This window comes from Phalacrocorax aristotelis, chromosome 13 (assembly GCF_949628215.1).
Source record: "Phalacrocorax aristotelis chromosome 13, bGulAri2.1, whole genome shotgun sequence".
Taxonomy (NCBI): domain Eukaryota; kingdom Metazoa; phylum Chordata; class Aves; order Suliformes; family Phalacrocoracidae; genus Phalacrocorax; species Phalacrocorax aristotelis.
In genome coordinates, this window is record NC_134288.1 from 743570 (window position 1) to 757108 (window position 13539).

A 13539-nucleotide genomic window follows, 5' to 3' on the forward strand; every position below is an offset into this window, starting at 1 on the left:
CTGGATTAGTCCTCCGTCTGACCCCAAGTCTTTTCAGGCCCTCTTGCACTCCTGAGCTCCTTCCAACAGGTTCCTTCAGGATTCAGCATGAGTTCCACTCCCGCACTCAGGAATTAATCACCAGGTACAGCCTCCCACGCTGGGGGAGGAGCCGGCTTTCCCCAGCTCCCTCACTTGGCTTCCTCAGTCACACACCTGATACTTGGTGCCTAGAGTATCCCTTTTGAAAGGGGAGGAAGATCAGTTACAAGGAAAGGGAAGGAGAAGAGCTGATTCATGTGCTGAATTCCCTACCGAGAGGTCCCCACCCTCAGCCAAGCAGGCTCTAACCTGTTTTGTCCCTCATTGTACTCACAGTGGAAATGCAGATCCTGAAACTTGCTCCTGCATGAAATTTGTTCCAAATCAAACATGCTTCTTGGTGCCAGTTATAATGAAATACAAGTATCCCAGGTGGGTAATCAGACTTGGCCAAGAAATTTATTAATCCCTGAACCATAGCTAATGCTCCTCCTTAGCATTTCTTGGGACCACAGGCTCTGCTAGACTGACACCCGGCAGAGAAGCCAAAACACCATCTTTTTTGACGTCACAGGGTAACAGCGTTTGTATGAAGCACAGCAGGAATCTTAGCACAGCTCACGTCATTAGATACCACTGGCTACAAGAGCAATAGCTCATGTGGTCTTTTAGCATTTCCCTGGAAATCACAGAATCACAGGTTGGAAGGGACCTCAGGGATCATCTAGTCCAACCTTTAAATCCTTCTAGGAAGGAACATTCAAACACAGGAGTCTGGTGCTATGTGAATGACAATACTGTCCACATGCTGTGTATTTTGGGATTAGTTAACTCTAGCTTCCCAAAACCATCATGGATCTATTTTTGGAGAAACAATACAGGCAGACATTAATATGTCATTTAAAACGCTGTGTTGGGAATGCACTGCCCAGGATGCAATGCAGTACATGAAAAGTTGTGCACAGGAGGCACACAGGAGTTCCCAGACTGCAACGCAGACCTCCCCCACCCCATTCCGCTCACTTACCCCGGGGCTAATAAACTCCACGGAGGCTAACCAGAGAATGAAGAACTGGCTGGACAGTTGATCTAATCAGCTACCCTTTTGTCTACAAGTTACAAAAACCTGGTAGATTAAATTCAACCAGGCTAAATTAAGTCTAAAAGCTAAATGTCTGCTCTCTAATAATCACTGGGCTGTAGTCAACTGAGAGAGACAGCCATGCCTAAGTGTGAACCAGCACATTCAGACGATAAATTCTGAGTCCACTGGGATGAATCATGTCCCCAGGGGACTGTCACTCTCCACGGGCTACAGCTGGAATGGGATGTTTAATTTAGATTAGCTGTCTAGTCTTTAGATCCCTGCAGCCAGAACCAACTCTTACGGGGACTGTGCAAACTGCAAGAACAGAAGCAAAGGTATATTTAATCAGAAAATTCTAGTTGCCTGCCAGAGCTGTGCTGCAATGCAGCAAGCAGGCACAGAGTTAGCAGCCACAGACAACAGATATGGGGCAAATTTATAACAAAGCTGCTGGTGTAGAAGTGTTACAGGTGTAAGTAAGTGTTAGAGCAGTTTAAAGAATAACATTAACTTAAAAGGTAAGTTGAACAACTAAACACAGCGTAAGGAAGCTTGGATAAAAAAAACAAATGGAAGGGGCTATAACGTGATGAGCCTTTTTCTGGAGCTGCTTTGCCAGGGTGATAATGTCACCTTGGTGGTAACATAAAAGAAGGGTAACATCGCCCTACTCTTTGCCTTCCTAAAAAGTGGAAAAGAGTGTGAATTTTAAAAGACTCATCAAATGCATACTTTCTACCAGATAAACAACTGCTGCTGATTCTGTAAATTATAGGGATTTCCACTGTCTCCAGCTGGTGTTTGGTAATGATCTACTCTCTCTCCAGTAATTTCTCATGGACCTAAGCACATATGATGTAAACATCTCCAGTGAGCTTGTCAGGCTGGGCTTCTTCAATGTCGGTGGGGAGAGGCAGAGGTTTCTGGGGACTCAGTGACCTCACCCTGCAGCAGACATCTGAAACAGGTCATATAAAATGTGCCATGAAAGTGCTCATCTCTCCCCCCTGAGCAGGAGAGCTCAGGCTACCAAAGTCAGTGACAGAGGCTTACCATGCAGACATCTAAAATTAGATAAGAGGTATCCTGTCCCTGCTGCCTGGCAAAGAGATAAATGTCTATAATTGGCACTCCACAGACCGACTGGCCAATTTTTGCCAGCAATTTTTTCCACTTATCTGGAAGCGTTGTCTGCACACCTTCTGCAATCAACAGAGAAAGACAAGGGGAAAATTCCCTCTGGCTAAACACACACACCAAGTCCAACTTCCCAGTCAATGTCCCTAGGCAGCTATAATCTGGCTGATACCTGAGCTCAGTCAGAACCCAGGCATTAGGCAATACTTTATTCTTGTGTCCCAGTGTTCTTGGAGCCGACCGAACACAAACACTTGCCTGGGCTTTCCACAAAATGTACCTGCTATTTCCTTTCCAAGCACAAACAGAAGGGACCCTGCCAACTTGTTTCATGATAGTGCAGTTCCTAGAGAGCACTCGCCTGGGAACATGAGAAGCCAGGTTTGCTCTTTTTCCCCTCCTTTTTATTTCAGACTAAAATCCACATCTTCCATCACAAAGCATCATGGTGCGCAAACACACATATATAGGCATTTCTGAAAGGCATCTGCATAGTAATGTTCCACTGTGCAGCATTCACTGGCCAGATGTAAATAGGAAGCACAGCTAGATGAGGAAAGTCCAAATTTTAGTTAATGCACTAAGATCTGTGCCAGCACTGAACTCGCAGACAGAGCAGTGCAAACTCAAGTCTCCTACTTTTTTGTCCCAGGTTCCTGACCATGGGATTACAGAATCATTCTTCTGAACACAGCAGTAGTACACAAATTCCTGGTTTTATTTTTTCCATCCGTATGTTAAAGCTTCCAAATCAGGGGAGAGACAGGTTTGCACCCAGTCAGCTGAAGGAGGGCACTAGGCACCAGCTACAGGCCAAATGATCTAACCAGTAGTTATGGCAGGGAAGGTAAACAACCCTCCCTCCTCCACTGGCTCCCCACTCAGTGGTGTGCCCAGCATATAAGGCTGTTTCCAGTTGCCACTCTGAGGTTCCTGACACCCATGTGCCGTGTAGGGAAGCCAATGTCTGGCCATGGAGTTGTTCTGGTGGCCCTTCGAGGTCCAGCCCTGAGCTGCTCAGGGCGCCAGTTCACAGCTGTCATGAGAAAGACCACAGTATACCTCTTCCCTGGGCTACTGTCCTGTACTGAACATGTGAAAAAGCACATTCAGACACCTCTTTCTTCTCTCCTTCCAAAGGAAATACACAGAAATAGAATTGGGCATTGTAACATCAATGGGTCCAGTTACCAGCAGGAAGAGGGTATGAAGGGAAGGATGTGGGACAATGAGCAAATCATCGTAAGATGCCTGGCTGTGACAGGATGTGGAGGAGCCCAGGAAGCTGGCAGGTGCAGTGAGGAATGAACAAGCCCAGCTCACTCTTCTACTCAGTGATGTAATCGTTAATGAAGGCTTTACACGTGGCAAGACTCCTTGCTTCCCAAACAAGCATGAAGGAGCTCTCAGCTCCTGGGGAAGCTGCAGTATCATGCCAATACCAACAGGATCCAGCCTCAGCAACATGCTGCAGGGTCCTCCTACACGAACATACCTGCACAAGACAGTAAGAACAAGACAGTAGATATTTCTGATTCCTGCACTTGTCTGCACAAAATCCTTCACACTTGTCTGCCCAGGTCCCTCAGGCAGATCTACTGCCACTTGACCTAAACTCCCTGGCTGCTCCCAGCACATCACATCTGGAGCAGCCACTGAAATGTAGCAGCAGGTGGTGGAATCATGCTCGTGCGAGATCCTGCTCTGCATTCCCAGTGGAAGGATGAGGCCCAAACACCTCTTCTGTCCCACAAATGAGCAGAGCAAGTTGTTAAGCAGGTTGAATGGCTATAATCAAAACAAGTACTTCCTCAACATGTTCAGCAACTTCAGGAAGAACACACGTAGGATGCACAGGACAGCCTTAAACACCTGAAAAAGGGACAGCAGTAAAAAAAAGCTCACCAGAGGAGTCTGGGAAGCATCATGAGACTATTAATATGCAACTGCCCCGTCATAGTGCGGGAGGCCAGGCAGCCCACAGCACCAGTAGGCAATACTCCCTTTGCTTGCAGAAAAGTGAGGTGGATACTTCACAAGCACAACACAATTGCCTAAGCAGCAGAGCCTATCACTCACTCAGGGTCATTCCTATGTCCTTGCCAACATTCCCAGGCTCCTGTGTAAGATTCTGCCCCCTCCTTGACTTCTCAGACCTTCAGGAAAAGACAGCACTGAGGGCCAGCTGCACACACACAATATGCCCAAAAGATGGAGATATTGCTCCCTAAAGCATGCTGCACAGTGGTAAAAGTACCATCACCCAGACTGCTGGAAGAGGTGCTAATCTAGGACACCAAAGGCCCAGTCAAGCAGCACTGTTCAGCAGAAAGAATGGGGCACAGGTTTATTGCAGTCTCTCGTAGAGAAAAGAGCAAAAGACTTTCTTAGAGTTTATTATACAAGACGACCACAGAGATCAGACAAAACAGTGCAAATGTGAAGACGCAGATGTGGAGGGCAGGAGCCTATACAGGGGGGCGTCTACTAAGAAATTAGCTGCCACCAGCATCATCCAAGAAAACTCCATGAGCTAGGCTAACACCAGAACCCAACATCCGCGCTGGGGCTTGAGAAGCTGGAGAACGTCACAACAGATGACAGCTGTATTTGTGGCACAACTCTATTAGCAGAAGAGTAGAACGGCACTCAGTAATTTCTCTGTATTAATGTAAAAATTTATGACTCCCAACACTGGTATTTTCAGCTTCCTGGAAGAAAGCACACATAGTCCAGTTTTGGAACTCAAGAAAGGCAATGAACTGTTCAGCATACCTGTAGAAGGGATCAGCAAACTTCTACAAATGCTCAAGCAGTACTTCAGCAGATATCTGGGATACAGACAACCTTTGCTACTTGCTCAGGATTAAACCAGTCCCACAGAAATGCTACAAAAGTAGGCTGTAGCAGGTCTATGTTGATTTGAATTTCTGAAGGAAGATCTCCTCTGCAAGGTTTTGGAAGTAGGAGTATAGAAAAATATGAGAGTGGGTCACGGGGTATGGTATGGATCCCACTGCTCCTCAAAGTGGTGTCACACAGGGACACATGCTTGCAGAACCAGTCACCATTCCCTCCCAGCTGATGCTCACCCTCCCACAGCTTTGCTATTCTTCATCTACTCTACATTCATCTAATTTAAAGCTCTGGTGCAAATTTTTTCCCTTATTCAGTCTCCAGTTTCTGCTTACCTTATTTACCAAGACAAAGGCAGGGTAAGTGAGACAGGTCAGTTGTTAAGTCCAACTGCTACGTCAGGAGCAGCAATTCTGACCTGGTGTCCTGGTGTGGCATTACCATGACTGAAAACTTCACTTTGTGGAAGGTGAGGAGTCAGAAATCTGGGAAGTGATAACTGCACTTTAACAGGGCGTAGGCACCTAGGCAGTACAGGAAATGTGAAGATCATCAAGAAAACGTGTGTTCTTAGCATTTCAGCTGTTTAAAGAAGCAGGAGAAAACTGTTAGACAGAAATACCAAAAGGTAACGTGAACACAGAAGCTGAGATGACAGAGAAAAATATTTATCCACCTAAAATACAGAATAGGCACTGAAGGGTATCAGATGACTCCCCCGTACCCCAGACTGTCTCAGAATATCAGTCTGAGCATCAGTCTGATATTAGAATATTAGTCTGATCAGTCAGAATATAGCAAGAGACTTCCCAAGTTTGATCATGTGGGCAAAACATGCACCTATTCTCCCACTGATGCAAAACCACAAAGAAGAAAGGAAAGACATTGAGCACTGGCCCTTCTTTTCTGCTCACAGAAACAAGAAAGCCAGGATCTAGCTGAAATAACAAGTGCTTCCTAGAGCCTCATGTCTCCTGATTAAGACACCTGGGAAAGCCGGGGGAACAAGTCCTTTGGAATAATAAGCAATGTCCAAATTCCATATATGAGATAGGAGATCAGGTTGGATGATAAAGTGCTCAGCATGGCTCCTTCCAGAAGAAATACATGTGCATATATTCACTTAAAATACAGTAAATGTTCCCAAGCTGATGGTCTGAGATCACTTTCAAAAAAACCTAGCAGTATAAACAAAGAACTATACATAAGCAAAATACCTTCAATCATTCCCTCTGCAAAACCTTGCAAATGAGAAAAGATGGGCTTTACAATGTTTGATTAAAAAACCCCTGTGTTCTACTGCACTTGAAGCAGTACTGTATATAGGAATCACTTTTAACTAGTAATCATTGCTGCTGTAATGCTTGCAAGGTGCCAGTTCTGCTACCAGAAATGTATTCTCTCTCAAGGACTCAAAATTCTGGTTGTAAAGATGTCATAAATAAGATATTAGCCATGGCATGTTTATAGCCTATTGGCATGCACCTCTCAAGAGTAAGAGGGGTCACATTCTACATCCAAAGGGTGTCTCCAGGTGTCTAATAGCTAGAAAACGAAGTGTTCTCTTGTCCTATGTCACCTCCAATGTATTTTTCCTCTCTAACAGATTACTCTTTTAATTCATAGACAGTTTCTGCCTTATTCTCTTCACAGGCCTCACACACTTCTGTCCAAAACACACCCTGACTGTTGGCTCAGCTCTGTAGCAGCAGCGTGGTTGAAGGCATTTTATGAACAAGCAGAGAGCCATGATTATAGGCCTTTATTCTCATATTAATAAAAAGTGCAAAAGCAGATGCCAATGACCACAATCTGGCACCATAATTTCTGGAGCCTCCTGCCCATAAACAGAGGAAAGGGTTCAATTTTGACCACATGGCTGTCCCATATTCAGGGAACAGAAGGCATTTTATCTCCAGACTAGTGGTCCCATGAATTCTACTGCTTGCTAGCTTCACAGCATCAGCGCCACAGACACTACACGATCTCTGACCTGTGCACAGCACCAGGCTGGATGGTGGTGTACTCCCAGTCTTGTGTTCCCATGGCATGGATAACGTGAGTGCCGGTTTAAATTACATAGCAGGAAAGGGGTTAAAGTTTAAATGACTGTTTTGTATATGAATTAATGTATGTAGCTTTGAGCCAAAATATCTACCATTAATTTTTCCACCTATTTCAGGAGCAGTAAGATACACAAAGCAAAGTTTATTTTGGTACTTGCTGTACTTCACTCTCATTAAAAATAAATTAATCAGCAAATTCCTACACAGCTCAGCCTTCTTTTATGTAAATACAACCCAGCTGTAATGAATTACAAGGTGTTATTATCTCACACACTGTATAATACTTCACACATAAGAGGTTTCTCTGCTTAGCTCAGCTTTCAACAAAAGCATCTTAAATAAACTGCAAGCAAGTTGTTTGGTCTGTAATGTTTTCACAGAGAAGGGATACACCTCACACATAGAGGGTTTCTTTACATGACTCATTTTATAACAAGTTAAACTGAGGAAGTTCACCTTGGAAAAAAAATAACAAAATGTCTTTTTTTATACATAGAAGGCTCTCTAACAGAATATATTAAAAAAACCCCCACAGTTTAGTGTTTGGGAGCCTATATTCTGCATCCCACTGCTCCTTACACAGAGAAGGGATGTCACATATTCCCCAAAACACAACATACAAAGAAAGGAACTTCAGAAGGAAGAACAGTCACAGCCAGGCACAGTCCCACTTTCACCAGATTAAGGATTCACCAGTTAAGGATTAATTTTACAAATGAAGGATTATCACCTTTGACTTTTGTTTAATAGCTTTTTTTATGAATACGTCCTTCTATTATAGGGCCTACCTTTACGAAAAGCGCACATGGCACAGAAAACACGTGCACATCAATTTTACCCAGACTGACATTTATTAACTAGGATTTTAGACAGGAGTGAAATGAAAACTGTTTTTGTTGCTGACCTGGAAATAGCTTGGCGAACCATCCACCTACGCAGCACACCTCAGCCTCTACTGATTTAATCAGTGGAGCTCTTGCTCCCATAATTACTACACTGGTGTAATTTGCCTGCGCAGCTATATAAAGTTTTCACTTGGGTTGGCAGATCTTGTTAAGAAGCCCTGGACCACTGCTTTGTGGGATGGAGGATAGCATAGTCCTGTCCCATTAAGAGCCACGGACAGAAACAGGGATGTTCTTTTCATAAAGAAATTCTTAGACAACAACTCTAAAAAGACTATGGAAATATCAGCAAGGCAGACTGAAACACCAGGTACTCCGAGGCTGCTTTTAGTGACAGCCCAGCCAAATTTTGGAGTTTATCCTCATTGCAACGGCTAGATTCATAGAGGATTACTAGAGACTCTCCATTATTCTTTGCACCCTCCTACCCTTGTGCAACACAGCAGAGAGTTCCTAAAAAAAGATTTTCACAGAAAACCCTTCCGAATCTGCTAAAGCAATTCTTAACTCCACTAAAGCAAAAATGGACCATTCCATCTTGATATCAGGCTTTTAAAATACATTAACGTCTAATATGCAAAGCTCAGATTTGCATTCACAACCATTCAGTGGCAGAGGAACACCATTGTGTCTATATGTAGCAGCTCTCCAAAAAAGGCAAATAACAGAAATGTCTTCTTGAGAGAACTCTAAGTCATGGTAAAATATCTGGTTTCCTAAAGAGAGAAGGCAAGTCTTTCAATTTGTCAGCAAGGACCACTCAGTGCCATAAAAGGGACAGAGGCTCTCAAACTAGCATTTATTTGTGGGTGAGTATTCAGAAGCGTATGGCTGTCCAATTTGCAACTGTGTCACCACGTATAGGTTATCTAACAAAATATTTTCTTTTCAACAGCAGATTTTCCTTCCTGACCCCACAGCTTCAGCCCAGTTCAATTTCAGGCATGCTTCCCAAGCTCATCTGACAAATTGATACAAGAGTCAGGCACCGGTGCTCTCAGAGTCCTTCGTCATTGTAAACAGGGGAAAGGGGCTTGAGGATGCTGTGGGCATTGCTCTCCACCAATGGCCGCCAGCTCACCTCACCCGTCAGCAGCAGGTCCTCCCCGTTCAGCGCATCCAGGTGCTGCACCTGCAAGGACAGGGCATTAGTGAAAGGTGTCCCACCACCCATTCAAGTTCAAGAGCTATGCAAACACATTGCTTTCCAGAAAGAAAGCAGAACAGGGAGGTTTTAGCATACGTTGCCGTTTGTGTGAGGTAGACCTCAAAAAATAATTTATGACTGCTTAAATGTCATAGAAAGGCTACGAGATAAGTATCTGCAGATCCACTGGAGTTAACTGCATAAGGTCTTCTACTAACACCTTAGCAAATGCTTCCTCTGAGAGTTTAGCAACAGGACAAAGAAGAGCCACACCAAGCTAACATGAGTCATTTTATCTTCCCAGCAGTTACATCAGATTACACACTGCTAGTACCATCATCTACCTGGAGTGCTCTCATAAAAGTGGTTTCACATAGTCCAAGGCTTTTCACTATAGAGAAAAAGCCTGACCAGCAGGGAACGCCTGAGATTTATATTATAAAAGCACATGAGCTGGAGGAGATGAACATGGAATGAACACTCATTCTCACAATACAAGAAATACTTGGGATCAAATAAAATTTTAACATGCAATGTAAGCAAAATAAAAAATCCCCTTATCACACAACATAGGGTTAACTTGCTGCCACAGGACACTGTAAAGGGCGGGGGGGGGGGGGGGAGAGAGTCGAGGAGGATGGAGAAGGGAGGAAAAAAAAAATAACTAAGAAAGCCCATCAAGGGTCAGTAAAAGACAAAAACACCAGCTCTGGCTCAGGAAGTCTGTGAAAGCAGATTTCCAGGAGAGTTGACCAGGGAAATAGTACACGTGCTTGCCCTGTTACTATATTCTTTTCTGGCATCCACTAATAGCCACTGTTAAAGACAGGATCAGCAAGAAATTGTGAGAAAGGCCTTGTACACAATGCTTACTGAAACAAAAGATATTTGACAAGGAGTTTCTCAACAGAGGAAACAATACACCAGTGGCCACAGAGCGTCAGACCAAAGAACCACCCACAGTACCCTGTTTCTGACAGCCATCAACAGCAGACTCCCCAGGAGGACTTAAGTACAATGCATGCATACAATTGTTATTTTCCTTGTTTATTTTCTCTCCCTCTCAAAATCTGTTAGCTCAAGGATTTTGAGCCTGAAGTGGTTGTTTTGGATTTAATAGCCCTGGACAGACTTCTATTCTATAAAACTTGCCAGTGTGCAGCTGTGCATTCCAAACAACCTGTGGCAACGTTTTGTCCCCACGCTCTATCAGTGATCAGCCTTTCCTTGTTCACCTTTCGTATGCCTTCAAGATTTCCCAGAGCTGTCTCATATTCTTTCTCAGCTGTTTTTTCAGGCAGGGGACCCTACTCATTGCTAGTAAAGGAGCTGTTTCATGACGTCCTTACTGCTCTTCTCTGAGCCTTCTTCAGTTCAGTTTTTATCTTGATAGTCAGAACCCAAACCATACACGTTATTCAAGATCACAAGGGTACCATGGATTTAAAAAGTAGCATGACAACACTATTTTATTCTCTATTCCTTCCTTAGTAGTTCTGAGCATTTGTTTTACTTTTTTTAAACACTACAGAGTGCTGAGCTGACATTTTGATAATACACTTATAATCTCAAGGGCTCATTCCTGTGTGGTCACAGCCAACTTAGAGCTCTTCACTATATATGTAAAGCTGGGACTGTTTTTCTCAAGTGCACTACTTCAGAGTTGTCTGCAGGAATGACCTGCCTTCACAGAAGCTGTGCTGATTTTTCCCCAATGTGACACGTTTATCTGTGACCACTGTTTCCTATTCAACTGCTGATACCTTCTGTCCTATCCTTTTCTTGAATATACAGAAGTGCAACAAATTCCCCACTTGGCAGCAAATTGTCCCAAATTACAGTTTTATGTGTGTTTGCTCCCTGACCATCTTCAGTTTTAAACTCTCCTACAGCCTCAGTGATGTTAACCATCAGCAACCTTAAGCATTAAATTGTCTGTCCCTCCTGAGAAGTTCTCTAGCATTCCAGAAGTGTCCTCAGTCCCTTACAAAGTTCAGCCCTTTACTTCCCATACCCTTTTCTCAGACGCACACTGAAATACTGTGTTTCCAAATCTCTATCTGGTTCTGAATATAGCATTGGGAACACTAGAGAATGCTGTTGTGGAGGTTCTAGTCTTCAATTCCCTGTCCAACAGCCTACACTCTTCCTCTACAATCTTCCTCATCCGTTTTCTGTCTGGTAGCCACCTGGACTACATCCCACCAACATTTACTAGAAACCTGGTTCACAAACCTCCGAAGGGTTGAGAGGACAAACACTACTTAATATTTTTTCCTCCAGGTAATAACTGAAAAACAAAAATCATTCTGGAAAATAAAACCTTTTACTTCTTTCCCACAAAGATCATTGGGAGACTTTCAAGCTCTGTGTGCTATTTCATTATGAAGAGGATCCCAACTTTGCAACATCGATTATAATTCTACAACAAGTTGCAGCCCATTTCTGACATTTTGTCAAGCCCCTCCACAGCATAGGTCCAGAAAAAGATGAGCTGGGTTGCTTTCAATATTCCGTTAATTTCTCTGCAGCCATTTTTTAAACTACAATACATATCAGCCCGTTTTTATATTTTTACCTTTTTCTCCTTAAAAATTATCACTGAATATAAAAATCAGTTATATTTATGAGGAGATCTGAGCTACACTGCATGCAAGCAATAAATATTTTAATATTCTAAACAAGAGAATGAAGAGAAGTAACACTATGAGCTGTAATGTACCTGTTTGCGCACATATTCTACAAGTAACTCCAGGTGCCGAGGGTCGTCACAGCTCCTGTTAAAAAGGTTTCTCCAAAGAGCTGCTGCCAGAACATGATCATCAGACAAGATTCCCTAAAGGAAGTACAGAAGGGAATTAAAAACTGCATGTGAAGAGGGTCTGGACACAAGACAACCACGTTACTCGGCAACTGACAATATTAGCAGTCTCAAAGCCCGCAGCTGCTATGGACTGTGCATATGAAAAGGTATTAACATCCCTGTTTCCCAGAATGGAAAAACAACCCTGGCCTTAAATTAATTTACAAAGCAGCCTGGAACAAATATTCTGGCAAGTTAATTTGGAAAAAGTCTGGCTCAGGGTATTCCTAATAGGGGAGCCAATAATTGCATTTCTATGTTAAGAGATCTTTACCATAAAAATTTTGGCCTTAGAGAGAAGAATAGAACCACCTCACAGAATTCTGTGAAGCCCATGACACTTGGAAAAAAAAAAATTAAAGCATATTTAATACAATTTTGCAGAAATGTAGTCAGGACTTTGCTATTTTGCTTTGCTTTTCTATTTTTCACTCTAAATGAGAAATAGAGAACTCATCATCAAGAACTATCTACATTTTTCCAATTAAATCTAATATTAAAATTTGGCTTATACAAGAATCACATCCATGAGTGCTTTTTGTCTAAATTGTTTCCTGTTTTTATTGTCCTTTTAGATTATGTGGTATTATCACCAGTCTCATAACAAGGCAAGAGAGGACTTTAAAATATTCCGTTAAAAATAAAAAAGGTCAACATTTGTCTGTAATTTAACTAGACACTTTGTTTCCAAAAAGAGTGTCAACAAAAATGAGGAGGGGAAAAAAAAAATAGGCAGACACATTCTGGCTCTACTTAAAACTAGATTAAAGACTTGCATGCATAACACTGTCCGTAACTCTATGAAGTTTACATTTACAAGATATTAATAATGCAAATCACCGTGCAAAACACAGTATCACCATGTGAATAAGAGCATCTGAAGAGCAACACCCACTAGAGCAAAAAACATAACTACTAAAAGAGATTATGTAATTGTATTTTCTTCTTGAAAGTCCTGCAGACACTTGTGCAGAGCAGTGTTTTTGCCTCCCATATTATTAGATACTTCCTGTAAATATCCTCTCGCATAAATTCCCTATAAATACTCTCTTTGTTTTCAAAGTATAGCTGAGTACAAGGGGATTCAGAGGGAGAAAATGATTTATTGATGGTCAAGCAGTGATGGTGAAGCAGTACAAAGGACACCCCTCCTTCCATGTCCCATGGTTTAAATCAATATTCTGTGTGCTTCCTTTTTTCTTAAAGCACTTTAATTCAAGGCATAAGATGATTGCAATAACTAAGAAGCCTGCATCCATAACGTAACATTTCTCCAAAGGTATGTGTGGCAAATGTTTTACCTATCTGGAGTATTCTGCATTCATGAATTAGATGGTCTATTTGTTCTTGCACATGCTCTGAAAAAAAATCCTTCTTACCTCATCATATCCAAATAGAGCTGCATAGAAATTTTCTACCATACTTCTCAAATCTTCCTTCAGAACAACTGAATTGAT

At 42.6% G+C, this 13539-nt stretch overlaps 1 protein-coding gene across 2 annotated transcripts in view; it reads right to left on the minus strand.

Moving 5' to 3' along the window:
• Positions 1-8857: 8857 nt before the first annotated feature.
• UQCC1 (ubiquinol-cytochrome c reductase complex assembly factor 1) overlaps positions 8858-13539 on the minus strand; it is a 51817-nt gene continuing 47135 nt past the window's right edge. For both annotated transcript variants that reach the window (XM_075109099.1, XM_075109097.1), the window contains 3 exons: positions 13462-13539; positions 11942-12055; positions 8858-9204 (listed from right to left, as the gene is read on the minus strand). In XM_075109099.1, the coding sequence (XP_074965200.1) occupies positions 9070-9204; positions 11942-12055; positions 13462-13539 (327 nt within the window). In that variant the 3' untranslated portion in view covers positions 8858-9069. The remainder of the gene's footprint in view (positions 9205-11941; positions 12056-13461) is intronic.